Here is a 13,017-nt window from a genome sequence, read left to right as displayed (position 1 = left end):
ATCATATGCTAATTCTATTTTGAATTTTTTGAGGGACCACCATGCTGTTTTTCACAGTTGTTTTACCATTTTTTGTTCCTACAACAACACGTAAGGGTTCCAGTATCTCTACATCCTTGTCACACTTTCTGGTTTTGTTTTCTTTCTGAGGGCCTTCCCTGCTGGGTAGGAAGCCATATCTCGTGGTTTTGATTGATGTTGAGCATCTTTTCATATCACTCATGCAAGTATCTTTATGATATTGTACTTCTCATTGACTTAGACCTTTGCCCTCTATTCTTTCCCCTAATGAATCTTTTCTGAGGGATTAGGGAGGAGGAAATAAAAATCAAAACTCCATACATGTAACTATATATAGCTCTCCCTTGGTATCTGCAGAGGATTGGTTCCAGGACCTCTACAGGTTCTAAAATTCCAAAATCTCAAGATGCTCAGGTCCCTAATCGTATCTTCCTGTATAGTTTAAATCACCTCTAGATAACTGACAATACCTAACATAATGTAAATATTATGTAAGTAGTTGTTATACTATATTTTTAAGGTAATAATGACCAGGTAAAAAGTTTGTATAGCTTAATATAGGTACAATTTTTGTTTTCTGAATATTTTTATTTTGTGGTTTGGTCAAATCCATAGATAAAAAGGGCCAGCTGTATTTTTTATAACTTACATTTTTATAACTACATTAATGAGTATGTCAAATATACCTCAACAGAACTACATTGTCATATTTGCTAGCTATATGAAAATTTTTTATGTTCTAAATTATAATGATTTAGCCAATTCCCTATTGTGAGAGATGAGGCTTGTTCCTATGTTTTAACTGTTTTATATATAAGAGTGCTTAAAAATCCTTATAGCTAAGTCTTTTCTAAGTGTTGATAGAGAGGCTTAACATTTTTCATGTATTTTTCACTGTATGTCTGTTCATGTGCTTGGTCCATTTTTCTTTGGGGCTTTTATATATAGACACCCATAGAAAGAATCTGCTCTTCACTGACCCAGAAGTCTAGCCTTGCTGCACATATATATCCCACTTATAGGCCCCAAGAAGTGCTCTGTGAAGAACAAAAGGATTCATGCTGAGATGAGAACTACTTACATTTCTGAGCTGTACTATGCAGCAGTATTAAAAGGCTCTGAGAAGTACCACAGTGACAAAATCAATTTAATTCTGTAGTGCTTGGTGTTTGCTAAATGACTTTGACAGCAGGATCCCTTTCTGTGTATTTGATGATATTGGTGGGATTTTTGTTTTTCAGAACATGTTCTGGGACTCATGGCTTTCTCAGTACTTCTGACTAGAAGAACTTATTCTTACCTCATCAGGAATTTTTGGTGGCTATAATGATTAACTATGCCTTAAGTTTCCAGCTGATTAAAGAATAGGGGTTAAAGGTACCAATGGAGAAAGCAAAGCCTAAATTCTAATGTAGTTCCTCTAGGGTTAATCAGTAAATGATGTAGCTAATAGAAAAGCCAGAATAGACTTCACAATGTATTGCAATTTTAACTACTAATATTTTAAATACAACTTTATTTATTCTTAGGTGCCACTTCTCCAACTTATATAATACTTTTTACTCTAGATCCTCATTATATACTTTTTTATATTTACTGTTCACAGAGACTCAGCACATCATCTATTCCTTTCTAAATTATAATTGATATGATACCAATAGATAAATTGAGTTTAACCTTGCTCCCCTACCCTTTATTTCTTCAGGAAGAGGCTCTGCGACGCCAGAGGGAGCAAGAAATTGCATTAAGACGACAGCGAGAAGAGGAAGAAAGACAACAGCAAGAAGAAGCTCTCAGACGACTGGAGGAAAGGAGAAGAGAAGAGGAAGAAAGGCGGAAGCAGGAAGAATTGTTACGCAAGCAGGTGGCCAAGTGTTTCCTTCTAATTGCTTCTCTGAAACTAAGAATTAGGACATTAACATAGCCTATCTAAAGCCTTTTCAGTTTGTTGAAAATTACCCAAATAAGCCTAATTAGCTCTTTTTTGTTATTGTTGTTTTGTTTTCAGTACTGGGGATCGAACCCAGGACTGCTCTTTCTTTGAACTACACTTTGCACTTTTTATTTTATTTTTTAAATACAGTCTCATTAAGTTACTGCACTAGTAATTCTCCTGCCTCCATCTTCCTGGTTGCTGGGATTACAGGTGTGCAACATCATGTCTAGCACCCTAAATGGCTCTTGTTACTTCTGTCTGAATTTTTTTTATCATCACATGAAACCCCGTTTCCTGGGATAAAAATAAAACCAGTCTCTCTATAATGAAAATGTAAATTATTTTTTAGCAAGTTTCAACTTTATACAAAATAAACAGAATAGTACATCAAATTCCCATAAACCACCTAACTTCTGTAGTTACTAATGGAATGATTTTTGTATATGGTGTGAGATAAAGATCTGATTTCATTTATTGAAGAGACAGTCCTATTCTTAAGTCTTAACATCTTTATCAAAAACCAACCAACTCTGAATTTATGGATTTATAACTGTGTTATTCTCTCACTTTCTTGGTGGCATGTTTTGAAACACGTAAGTAGATAAATTTTTGTAACATAATTTCTCACGAGCTATGTCTTCTCTATTCTTTGATAAACAGAGAGATCATATTTTCTTAACCACCCCTTCCCCTTCTTGGGGAGTAGTGCTGAGGATTGAGCCTAGGGCCTTGCATATACTCCACCACCGAACTACTTCCCTAGCCTAGTTGGATTTTGTTTGTTTGGTTGGAGTTTTTTTATTTTTTCTCATTGTCTTTCTCTAAAAACAAAATTCACCTACATGAAAATATCCCCTGCTTTTCACCCCCCCCCCAACAACAAAAAAAAAACCCTTTATATTTAATTTTATAAGTAAGTAATTGCTTTTTGTGTATGATATGAGGAATGGGTATTTCCTTTCTCCATTGAAATTCTTTGGTGCTTTTGTCAAAATCAAGCATATAAATGATTCTTTTTCTGGACTCCTGTTCCACAGATCAACCTGTGTGTGTGTGTGTGTATCTATTTATTGTTATTTAATGTTTATTTTTTTTATTTGTAGTTGGACACAATATTTTATTTATTTTTATGTGGTGCTAAGGATTGCACTCAGGGCCTCACACTTGCTAGGTGAACCCTCTACTACTGAGGTACAGCCCTAGTCATTCACCTTTATTTTTAAATAAGTAATGCACTGATTTATTTTTTATTTTTTTATTTTTTTGGTACTAGGCATTGAACCCAGGGACGCTTAACCACTGAGCCACATTCCTAACCTCCCCCTCCCTACCCTTTTTTAAAATTTTGAGATAGGGTTTCCCTAAGTTGCTTAGATCCTTGATAAGTTATTGAGGCTAGCCTCAAACTTGTGATCCTCCTGCCTTAGCCTCCCAAGCTGGTGGGATAAGGGCTGTGCACCAGCTTGCAGTGATTTGATTACTGTAGCTTTCTCTGAGTCTTGAAGAAGTAATCCAATGTGACTTCTAGATTTGTTCTTTTATGCAAAACTGTTTAACTTTTGCCTTTTATTAAAATTTGCCTTTTATTAAATTTAAAACCATCTTTTTTTTTCTGAACAAATAAAAGCCTGCTGTGATTGTAAATAGGATTGCATTGAGTCATTGAAAATTGGGGAGAGCTGGCGTTTTAATATGTATTGAGTCTTCTAGTCAGTGAATATGGTATATGTTTTTATTTTTGTTTTCCTTTCTCAGTAATATTCTGGAGGTTATGAACAGCTTTTGTTAAATTTAATGAGTATTTTAATTTTTATACTGCTATTAATGGAATTTAAAAAGTTGTTTGCCAGTTAGTTGTTGCTCCTGTATAGAATTGCAGTTGTTTTGCTTGTATTGATCTTGTATCCTGAGACTTTTAAAACTCATTTATTGCTTACAATATTTTAGGTGATGCCTTAGAATTTTCAATGTGAACCTTTATCTCTGATCCAATAGAAGCAGTTTTAATTCTTCCTTATTCAGTCTTGGATAGAAGTAAAGTTGACAATGAATGGCCTTGTTTCTAATTTTAGTGAAAAGATATTCAGTGTTTCATCATTATTATATTGAAAGTTTTGGGATTTAGGGATTATAGCTCAGTGATAGAAAGGCCCTGGATCCCATCCCCAGCAACCCCCTTAATATATGGTATATATTTTTATTTTCTCATTATTTCACTTTCTTTGTGTATCTAATGATTTTTAAAATTGTAGGGGCTGGGGTGGTGGCTCAGCGGTAGAGTGCTTGCCTAGCACATATGAGGCACTGGGTTCGATTCTCAACACCACATATAAACAAATAAATGAATCAAGGTCCATCAATAACTAATAAAAATGTTTTTAAAAAGGTATTAAAAATTGTATAGTGGGGGCTGGGGATGTGGCTAAAGCGGTAGCGTGCTAGCCTGGCATGCACGGGGCTCTGGGGTCGATCCTCAGCAACACATAAAAATTAAATAAAGATGTTGTGCCTGCTGAAAACTAAACAAATAAATATTTAAAAATTCTCTCTCTTAAAAAAAAATTGTATAGGGAGCATTGGGAATGATATGGATTCTTTTTCATTCCTTTAAAGGGTTTGTTCTGACTTTCATTGAACTCAGTCTTCATCCTCTTCCTGACCACTCCTCTGGTGGGAGGCAGTTGGAATCTACTCTCAGTTTCTAGCTGCTCCCTTTAGACTCCATCCCTGAGGTCTGCCCCTAAGCCTGTAGCTAGAGTTGTCAGCAGGTCTGAGGCCTCATCTCTTGTATAGCTCCCTTCCTTCTTCCAGCCCCATTTGCAAATGTTCCCCCTGAATATGGCCACTCTTCTATCCCAGAACCTTCCCTTTAGCATCTCAAGCTAATTGAGCCCTTTGTGAATTGGGGAGGGCCCTCAGGCAAAATGTCACAAACTTGGAAACCTTACACATTTGGTTATGTATAGTATGTATGTGTTATTTATTTTGAGGTGCTGGGGATCAACCCAGGGCCTCACACATTCTATAGGCAAGTGCTCTACCACTGAGCTACATCCCCAGCCCACATTTTTTTTTTTTTTTTTAAAGAATAGAGTCTTCCTTTATTTCCCTCTGGTGGTGTTTTATGTTTTGTTTTGTTTTGTTTTTTACCTTTTGGTTTTGATTCTTTGAAATCTGTTCAGCTTTTATAATTACATGTGAGATAGTTGGTCCAATTATGGTGTTTTGCCACTACAGAAAACCAGAACCCCAGAGCATGTCATTCTGTTTAAGAATATAAGTAGATTTATTTATTGTTAAATAAATAACTTTATTTTCAAAATAGTTTTAGATTTTCAGATGATTTTAGAAAATAGTATAGAAAGCTCTCATATATCCCCTATAGTTTCGAAATTAGTATGGCACATTTGTTACAGCTGATAAGCCAGTTAATTATTGTTAACTCAAGTCCTTTATTATTTCCTAAGACTTTTCCCTAACATCTTTCTTCTGTCCTAGGATTCCATTTCAAATACCACATTATATTTAGTTGGGTCCCCTTAGGTCTTTCTTGATGGTGACAGTTTTGCAGACTTGACTTAACCCTCCATCACTTTGGGGTGCCAGGGTTTAAACTGCATCACTGAGCTACATGTTCCCCCAGCCATTTGTTTTCGATGAGCTTAGGAGTTTTGAGAATTACTGGTCATTTTATTGGTAGGGTATCTTACATTGGAATTTGAAGTTTTCTCATGAATAGCTGGGGTTACAGGTGTTTGGGAGGAAGATTACAGAAGCAAAGTGAATTTTCATTACGTCATATTAAGGGTACATATTGTCCATGATTTATGACTGCTGATGTACACTTTGATTACGTAATTGGCTTCAGTTAGGTTTGTCAGGTTTATCACTCTGAAATTATCCCTCCTTGCTGTGTTCTTTGGAAGTCACTATGTAAATCCACACTTTAGGATGTGGGTTTTTTTTTTTTTTTTTTTTTTTAATGTAAATTGACACAAAGCTGGAGATGACTGACTTGTGCCTGGGTTGTAGATTAAAACTCTCTCAGAAACTGAAACTCACTTTTTCATGGATAGATAGCGTCCCAGTTATCTTGTGTAGTGATGATTTTTTAACATTTAAGTTGCTTAGTCAATGTGCTCTATACCAGTTATCATGCCTGTTTTATGGTGGTCTATGAGATCACTAGGAAATAGTTTCTTTCTTCAAGAAGTTTGCAGCCTATAGGTGATGAAGTTGCAAAAAATAAATAAATAAATAAATAAAAGCCACAGTTAGGATACTTTCAGCTGTGAAATGGAACTGCACACCTGAAGGTGACTCAAACAACAGGTTTGAGTATTGTATGTATGTATATATTATTTGTTGCCTTGCTTACCAAGGAGGTCTAACCATAAGTGTTACCCACTTGCTTCAGGTGACAAGGATGCCATTAGGATTCAGTTCCATCACATACTTCTGCCCTTTTCTTTTTTGGGGGGGTACTGGGGGTGATCTACCACTGAGCTATATCCCCAGGTGTTTTTATTTTGAGATGGGGTCTCTCTTATAGTTGCTCATGCTGGCCATGAACTTGTAATCCTCCTGCCTTGGCCTCCTAAGTTCCTGGGATTACAAGTGTGGCAATCTTAACTTCTGAATTCATATTTTTTATCTCATGTTTAGGAATTTGGGTTATCTTGCCCTTATATAACCTGTGTCCAAAAGGGAGTGATTCTTGTCTCGTCCTTTATTCCTTTTGTCTGGAAAGAATGTCTTTCTTAGAAATTTCCTAGAATATGACACTTTGGTCTAAATTAGATCTGCATCACTGATTCCAGGAGACTTTGTAAGGAAGAAGACTGAAAGAAATGGTCACTGGCTATGTAGAAACAAGCTACCCCAATTGTACTAGAAGCAAATAGGAGAGTCAGATGAGGGGTAGTTTTGTATAATGAAAAGATAGAGGTAAAATTCATCTCCCAGAGTCCTCTTAGAGTGGCTGACATCTGACCTAAATTTTGTAGAACATGTGACCTTGAGTGAGACAGAACATTGTAGGCACAGCAAACAGACTGCAAAGGCAAGGAGTCTTTTTTTTAAACAGTTCTGGAGGGAATAGTGGTTTTTGAGGGAAGGAACCAGAAGGAAAATGAGCCTAGGTAAGAGAAAAGTTAGTAAAAAGGTGAAGAGAATGGGTCAAAGACAGATATTTTTAAAGAACTTTGTGGCTGTGGGTGAGATGAGATCCAGTGGTAGAATTAAGTGGTGTTAAGAAGTTCCTGTGGGGCTGGGGCTGTAGCTCAGTGGCAAAGAACTTGCATAGTACAGGTAAGACAGTGAGTTCGATCCTTAGCACTGCATTAAAATGAATGAATGAATGAATAAATACATATATATATATGCAGGCTGTCTCTCTCCAACTACAAAAAGAGAAAAAAAAAGTTGTTCTTGTTCCAGAATTGGCTGAAGTTTTATGGTAATCAAGATCCTTGCCTGGATCTTGGTACTTCTTGCACTGAACACCCTGGAAGGCTCCTGAACCTCAAACGGAGCACTCTTTTTAGGAGACTTTTCTGCAGCTAGTGATGAGCCACTTTGAGATCAGGGCTTTCATCAATATACTTTCAAAGTGACAGTTGTATAATTCATTAAAGTTGCCTCCTTTTGAGTGTGCCAGGCCTTTGTGGGTACTGAACCAAGGATGGTGGCATGTGCCTATAATTTCAGAGGCTGAGGCATGAATATTATAGGTTCAAGGCCAGCCTGGGCAACTTAGTGAGACCCTGTCTCAAAAAATAAGAAGGGCTAGGTGTGTAGCTCAGTGGTAGAGCACACCTGGTTCAGTCCCTAGTACTGCAGAGCAAAACAAAAAAACCATTTCTGCCTTGGGTCATGTTAAACAGGGTTTCTGCTGTCATTTTTATAAGCTATTCGATAGAAGCTTTTGAATGTGATTCAGACCTTTTCCCCTACAATTAATACTTTTTTTTCCCCCCCTTTTCTTTAATTTTTCCTTCTGGAAAGGAAGAGGAGGCTGCCAAATGGGCCCGGGAAGAAGAAGAAGCCCAGCGTCGATTAGAGGAGAACCGGCTGCGAATGGAAGAGGAGGCAGCCAGACTCCGGCATGAAGAGGAAGAGCGGAAGAGAAAAGAGCTTGAGCTGCAGCGGCAAAAGGAGCTTATGCGCCAGAGGCAACAGCAGCAAGAGGCCCTGCGCAGGCTACAGCAGCAGCAGCAGCAGCAGCAGCTGGCACAGATGAAGGTAAAGCCCAAGACAATAATGAGAGGGGCCACTTGCTAACTGGTTTTAGTTACATAGGTGCTGGTTTTCTTTACCATTGATTGTTACTATCGAATGTTTTCATCCTCAATAAAATAGAATACAGTGTGTTTACTTTGAGTGGTAAGAATATAAATGAGAGGAATGAACAGAAGGGGCTAGGATGTAAGCAGCTATGCAGGTGTGGACAATCTGTTTGATCCATAAATTTAATGGGGCTCTATGGTTGTTGAAATGCCCATTCCATTACCATGTAGCAAAACTGAGACAAAAGGGGGAAGGCTGTCACCCTCAGAATTCTCATGGACTTAAAGAGTAGTCAGTGTCTCAGCATCTGGATATGTAAATGGGAACCAGAGCACAGGGCTTGAATACAGTTGGCTATGGGGATTTATTGAAAGTCGGATTAAGAGCTCATGTGTACAAAGGATTATTTTAGGAGAACTCAGCGCATCGTTTGAATTAAGAAGAAAGTGAAGCCTGGGAGCCCAGTAAAGAGGGGTGATGGTGGTGGTGAGGCTGTGAATAGTAGGGGCCAGCGATAGAGGACTGGCCTGAGGCACACAAACAGCAGGTCTGTCCCTTTGATTCTGGAGGACAAAGGCAAAAGCTGAGTGGCTACTGGAGAGCAAGCCTTCAGCTACTGGGAAAGTAGTGGAACTATTAGTGAAACTGGAATAACTGGGAAAGGAGGAACAGATTTTTGGAGGTTCTAAATAACTTCATGCTGGGTCTGCAGTTAGCAATAATAGTCTCCCTGTCTTCAAAGAGCTCACAGGATAAAAGCTTTTATAAAGAGGAATTTAGAATATTGTGTGATGAGTATAGTGGGAGAGGTGGCATTATGACGGTAGTTCTCATTGTGTGGTCACCTGCTAACTCATTGGACATGCAGTCTCTCTGATCATTATACCTCAGACCTACTGAGTGCACTCCTCTAGGGTAGGGGTGGAGTCCAATGAGCTTGTGTTTGTACAAACTCTCAAAATGATTCTGATGCTTGCTAAAAATGTGAGAAGCACTGCCCTGTCGCAGTCTGGCTGGGCACAAAATCACGAGCCACTCAAGAAGGAACAAACTTTATTTCCAAAACTCCCTCGAACTCCACGCACGCGGCCTTCTCCCTGGACACACCACACCAACCGGAAATCCCTCCTCCGGAAATCCCTCCTACCAAAAATGCCATGTGCCATTCCTACTCGGCTATGACTCTCAGCACTGCTCATCTGGGATGTTTGGAAAGGCTTCCTGCAAATGATTGCTTCCTAACAGTTTTCAGGGATGGAAAATTTTTCCAAGTTAAACAGGCAGTATGTGGCGGGTAGGTTATGAGAGAGGTCAGAGGGTGAGCAGAGGCATGGAGTTTAGAAATGCTATGGAATATTTGGGGAAATTTAAAAAGCAGATTACTATCACTAGAGTATGTAGGAAGTGTGAGTTAAATATGGGCAAGGTCCTTCATGCCGTGGGCTCTTCCCATCCTGTTAAAGATTTAGTATTTAAAGGTGTGGAGAACACTGGAAACAATACCATTTGTAGGAAAGCTTAATGGGAGTTAGACATAAGGGAGGAAAAGTAGGTCAAGGCCCAGTGGTGGGTGTGAGTTTGGAAAGGAGGGGCCTTGTTACTGATTATTAAGTGCTTGTTTAGTGTCAGGCACAGTAGTGGCAACTTTCCATATGTTATATAATTTAATATTCACAAAGTTTTCTTAACAAAGTTTAGATACTGATGCCTGTATTTACCAAAGAGGACAAATGCTGAGAGATTGAGTCCCTTGCTGTGGGTTCCCGTGAGAGATGGTAGCAGATGTCTTTGGCTTCAGGAGCCATGAACAGGATGACGGAAGACCTTAAGAGTCTGCATCACATGACATGGTGACTGATCAGAATTTGGGGTGTCAGGGACAAAATCATGGGTAATTTCCAGATCTTGTGTGTCTGGTTTTTGCCTCTTACTCTCCACTGAAAGAAGATAAAGAACTCAAGAATCAGCTTTATTGAGATTATTCACATATCATCAATTTAAGTTAGGGTGTATGATTTGGTGGTTTTTAATCTATTCACAGATATGTTCAACTGTTAAACAAGTGAGTTCAAAATGTTTTCATCACTTCCCTTCCTCCCAACAGAAACCCTGTGTCTTTTGATGTCCTGGCTGCCTCAACCCTAAGTTACCTCTAATTTACTTTCTGCCACTAGAGATTTGCCTATTCTGGATATTTTTGTGTCTGCCTTTTTCCATTCCACATAGTATTTTAAAGGTTCACCCATATTGTGGCATGTAGAAACCTTCATTCCTTTTTATGGCTGACACATATTTTCTCATATGGGTAATGCCACATTCTGTCATCTATCTATTCATTTATTTGGACATTTGAGCTCTTTCTATCTTTTGGTTATCATGGATAATGCTGCTATAAATATTCATGTACAAACTTTTGTGTGGCTGTTTGTTTTCATTTCTCTTGGGTATAAAACCTAGGAATGCAATTGTTGAGTCAGTACTCTGTGTTTAACACTTGAGGGAACTGCTGGCTATTTTCCAGAGAGGTTGCACCTTTTTACATTTCCACCAGCAGTGCACAGAGTTTTTGTTCTCCTTTACCCTGGGGAACAGATCTGTGAAATAGAGAGTGTATGTAGTGTACACATATGTATGTGTGCATATAGATGGGAGTTGGGAGAGAGAGAATGAATATACACTGGGATCTTAAGACTATATCTGTGGTTACTGGGAGATTGGCTGCATCAGATCTTAAAGATATACAGATTTTCAGGTTTCATTTGCATATTCTTGCTTGATATCTGGGCATGGTAGAGCTAGTGCATCTCTGTTTTTATAGGTTCCCTCAGATGGCAGTGCCAGGTTTCAGATCTGTCACCTTACATGATTTTGGGTAGTGCTTTCCAAGTATGTCATTTCCTATGGAGAAAACATTTCTGCTCAATTTTGCCTACATTGTTCCCACCTGTCTTTTCTCTGATAGCTTCTCTCTGGTAGCTTCCCCTCTCTTGCCCCACACAGGTACATATTGAGAGAAATGCCCTACTGCTTGTCCTGTTGGGTAAAAAATATTAAGGGTTGATTATATTCAGTAATGTTGAAGGCATTCATTTGTTCTTTGGCAATATGGAAGATGATTTAAACTATTATACCTTTAAAGTCTATTTAGAATTATTTGTTGTTATGTTTAAGACCCATAAGATGCCCCAAATTAAGGTGTATCATTTTCTGGCCAAGAGGAACAAGGGATTCTCTTAGAATAACCAGGATTTGAGAACTCAGGATTTCAGGACTCATGTGCTTAAATTACATTCTAGTCAGTAACTTTAAAGAATAGAGAAAAGTAGAATTATTGATCAAAAACAATTCAGTATTCATGACCAGAGCTACAGCCTGGGTAGCAGTGACTTTTTCATTCATAAAAGAGTGAGAACTAGCCGGGTGCAGTGGTGCATGCCTATAATCCTAGCAGCTCAGGAGGCTGAGGCAGAAGGATCGAGAATTCAAAGCCAACCTCAGCAAAAGTAAAGCACTAAGCAACTCAGACCCTGACTCTAAATAAAATTCAGAATAGGGTTGGAGATGGGGCTCGAAAAAAAGGGAGACCTATACCTGCATCTTTCATTAGCTGTCTCCTCTGATCCCCTTCAGAAATCTTGTTCCTAACCTGTTCACTGGATGGTAGCACACCATGTTCTTCATTACCTTCTTGGATTAAAAATTCTTAAACCAATTTAGTTATTCTTTGATAACTCCTTTTTCTTTGTGACTACATATTGCTGTATATGTCAGTGCCAGATGTAAAAAAAAAATTGTCACCCAAAATGACAGAACAACTATAAGTGTATATGTATGTTTTTAGTTAAAATAAACTTAGTTTGGGGAAATGACAAAACTGAAGCAAAAGAAGCGAACTGAAAGAATAGTATGAGAAAGAAATGGATAAGGAATTTTGAAATTAATGTTGTGAGTGGAGTTGAGGGAATCCTGGATATTCCATCTGTACGTAATGCATTGCTGCTTCTTATTTTTCCTGTCCACATTTCTTCACAAACTCTCCTGCCTTCCTTTATTTGTTAGCTCCCCTCTTCTTCAACGTGGGGCCAGCAGTCTAATACAACAGCTTGTCAGTCCCAGGCCACACTGTCATTGGCTGAAATCCAAAAACTTGAAGAAGAACGAGAACGGCAGCTTCGAGAAGAGGTAAAATTTTTTTTAAGATTTTTTTTTTAGTTGTAGTTGGACACAATGCTTTATTTTATTTATTGTTATGTGGTGCTGAGGATTGAACCCAGCGCCTCGCACATGCTAGGCGAACCCTCTACCGCCAAGCCACAACCCCAGCCCGAGAAGAGGTAAATTTTTTTTAATGTAAGAGTAGTCCGGCTAAGTGATATTCCAGAGGATCTAGAGTGTATTATGGGTTAGTAGTTTCTGAAGACAATGGTTACTGTCAGAATTGCTATATGTCTAAATTGTATATTCATTATTAACACTTCAGCCTATAATGTCACCTTGGCAGATATTAAGGATCTAAAAACACTATGATCAGGTAGTATAGTTTTCGTAAGTATTTTTCTATAGCTCAAATAAAAAAGGTAGAATCATGGGTGAGTTCGTAATACTGAGTTTTTGTAAATTTGATGTTTAAATGTAAATTTGATGTTTAGAATAACATTTCTCTAAAGGTTGAGCTCTCCAACTAGCATAGAAAAACTTACATTGAAAATAATGTATTTCTGCTTTTAATTCTGTATCCTGAAGTTCATTAGGATATGAAGGATACCAAAGAG

General features: G+C 38.1%; 1 protein-coding gene across 5 annotated transcripts in view; it reads left to right on the top strand.

The window, feature by feature from the left end:
• Window positions 1-13,017, top strand: part of Gigyf2 (GRB10 interacting GYF protein 2) — a 127,325-nt gene that overhangs the window by 101,525 nt on the left and 12,783 nt on the right. For all 5 annotated transcript variants that reach the window (XM_076865488.1, XM_076865492.1, XM_076865491.1 and 2 more), the window contains 3 exons: window positions 1,727-1,885; window positions 7,964-8,200; window positions 12,305-12,427. In XM_076865488.1, coding sequence (XP_076721603.1) covers window positions 1,727-1,885; window positions 7,964-8,200; window positions 12,305-12,427 — 519 coding nt within the window. The remainder of the gene's footprint in view (window positions 1-1,726; window positions 1,886-7,963; window positions 8,201-12,304; window positions 12,428-13,017) is intronic.

This window comes from Callospermophilus lateralis, chromosome 9 (genome assembly GCF_048772815.1).
Source record: "Callospermophilus lateralis isolate mCalLat2 chromosome 9, mCalLat2.hap1, whole genome shotgun sequence".
NCBI classification, from domain to species: domain Eukaryota; kingdom Metazoa; phylum Chordata; class Mammalia; order Rodentia; family Sciuridae; genus Callospermophilus; species Callospermophilus lateralis.
Note: the sequence above shows the minus strand (reverse complement) of the source record. Positions and strands in the feature narration are given on the sequence as shown.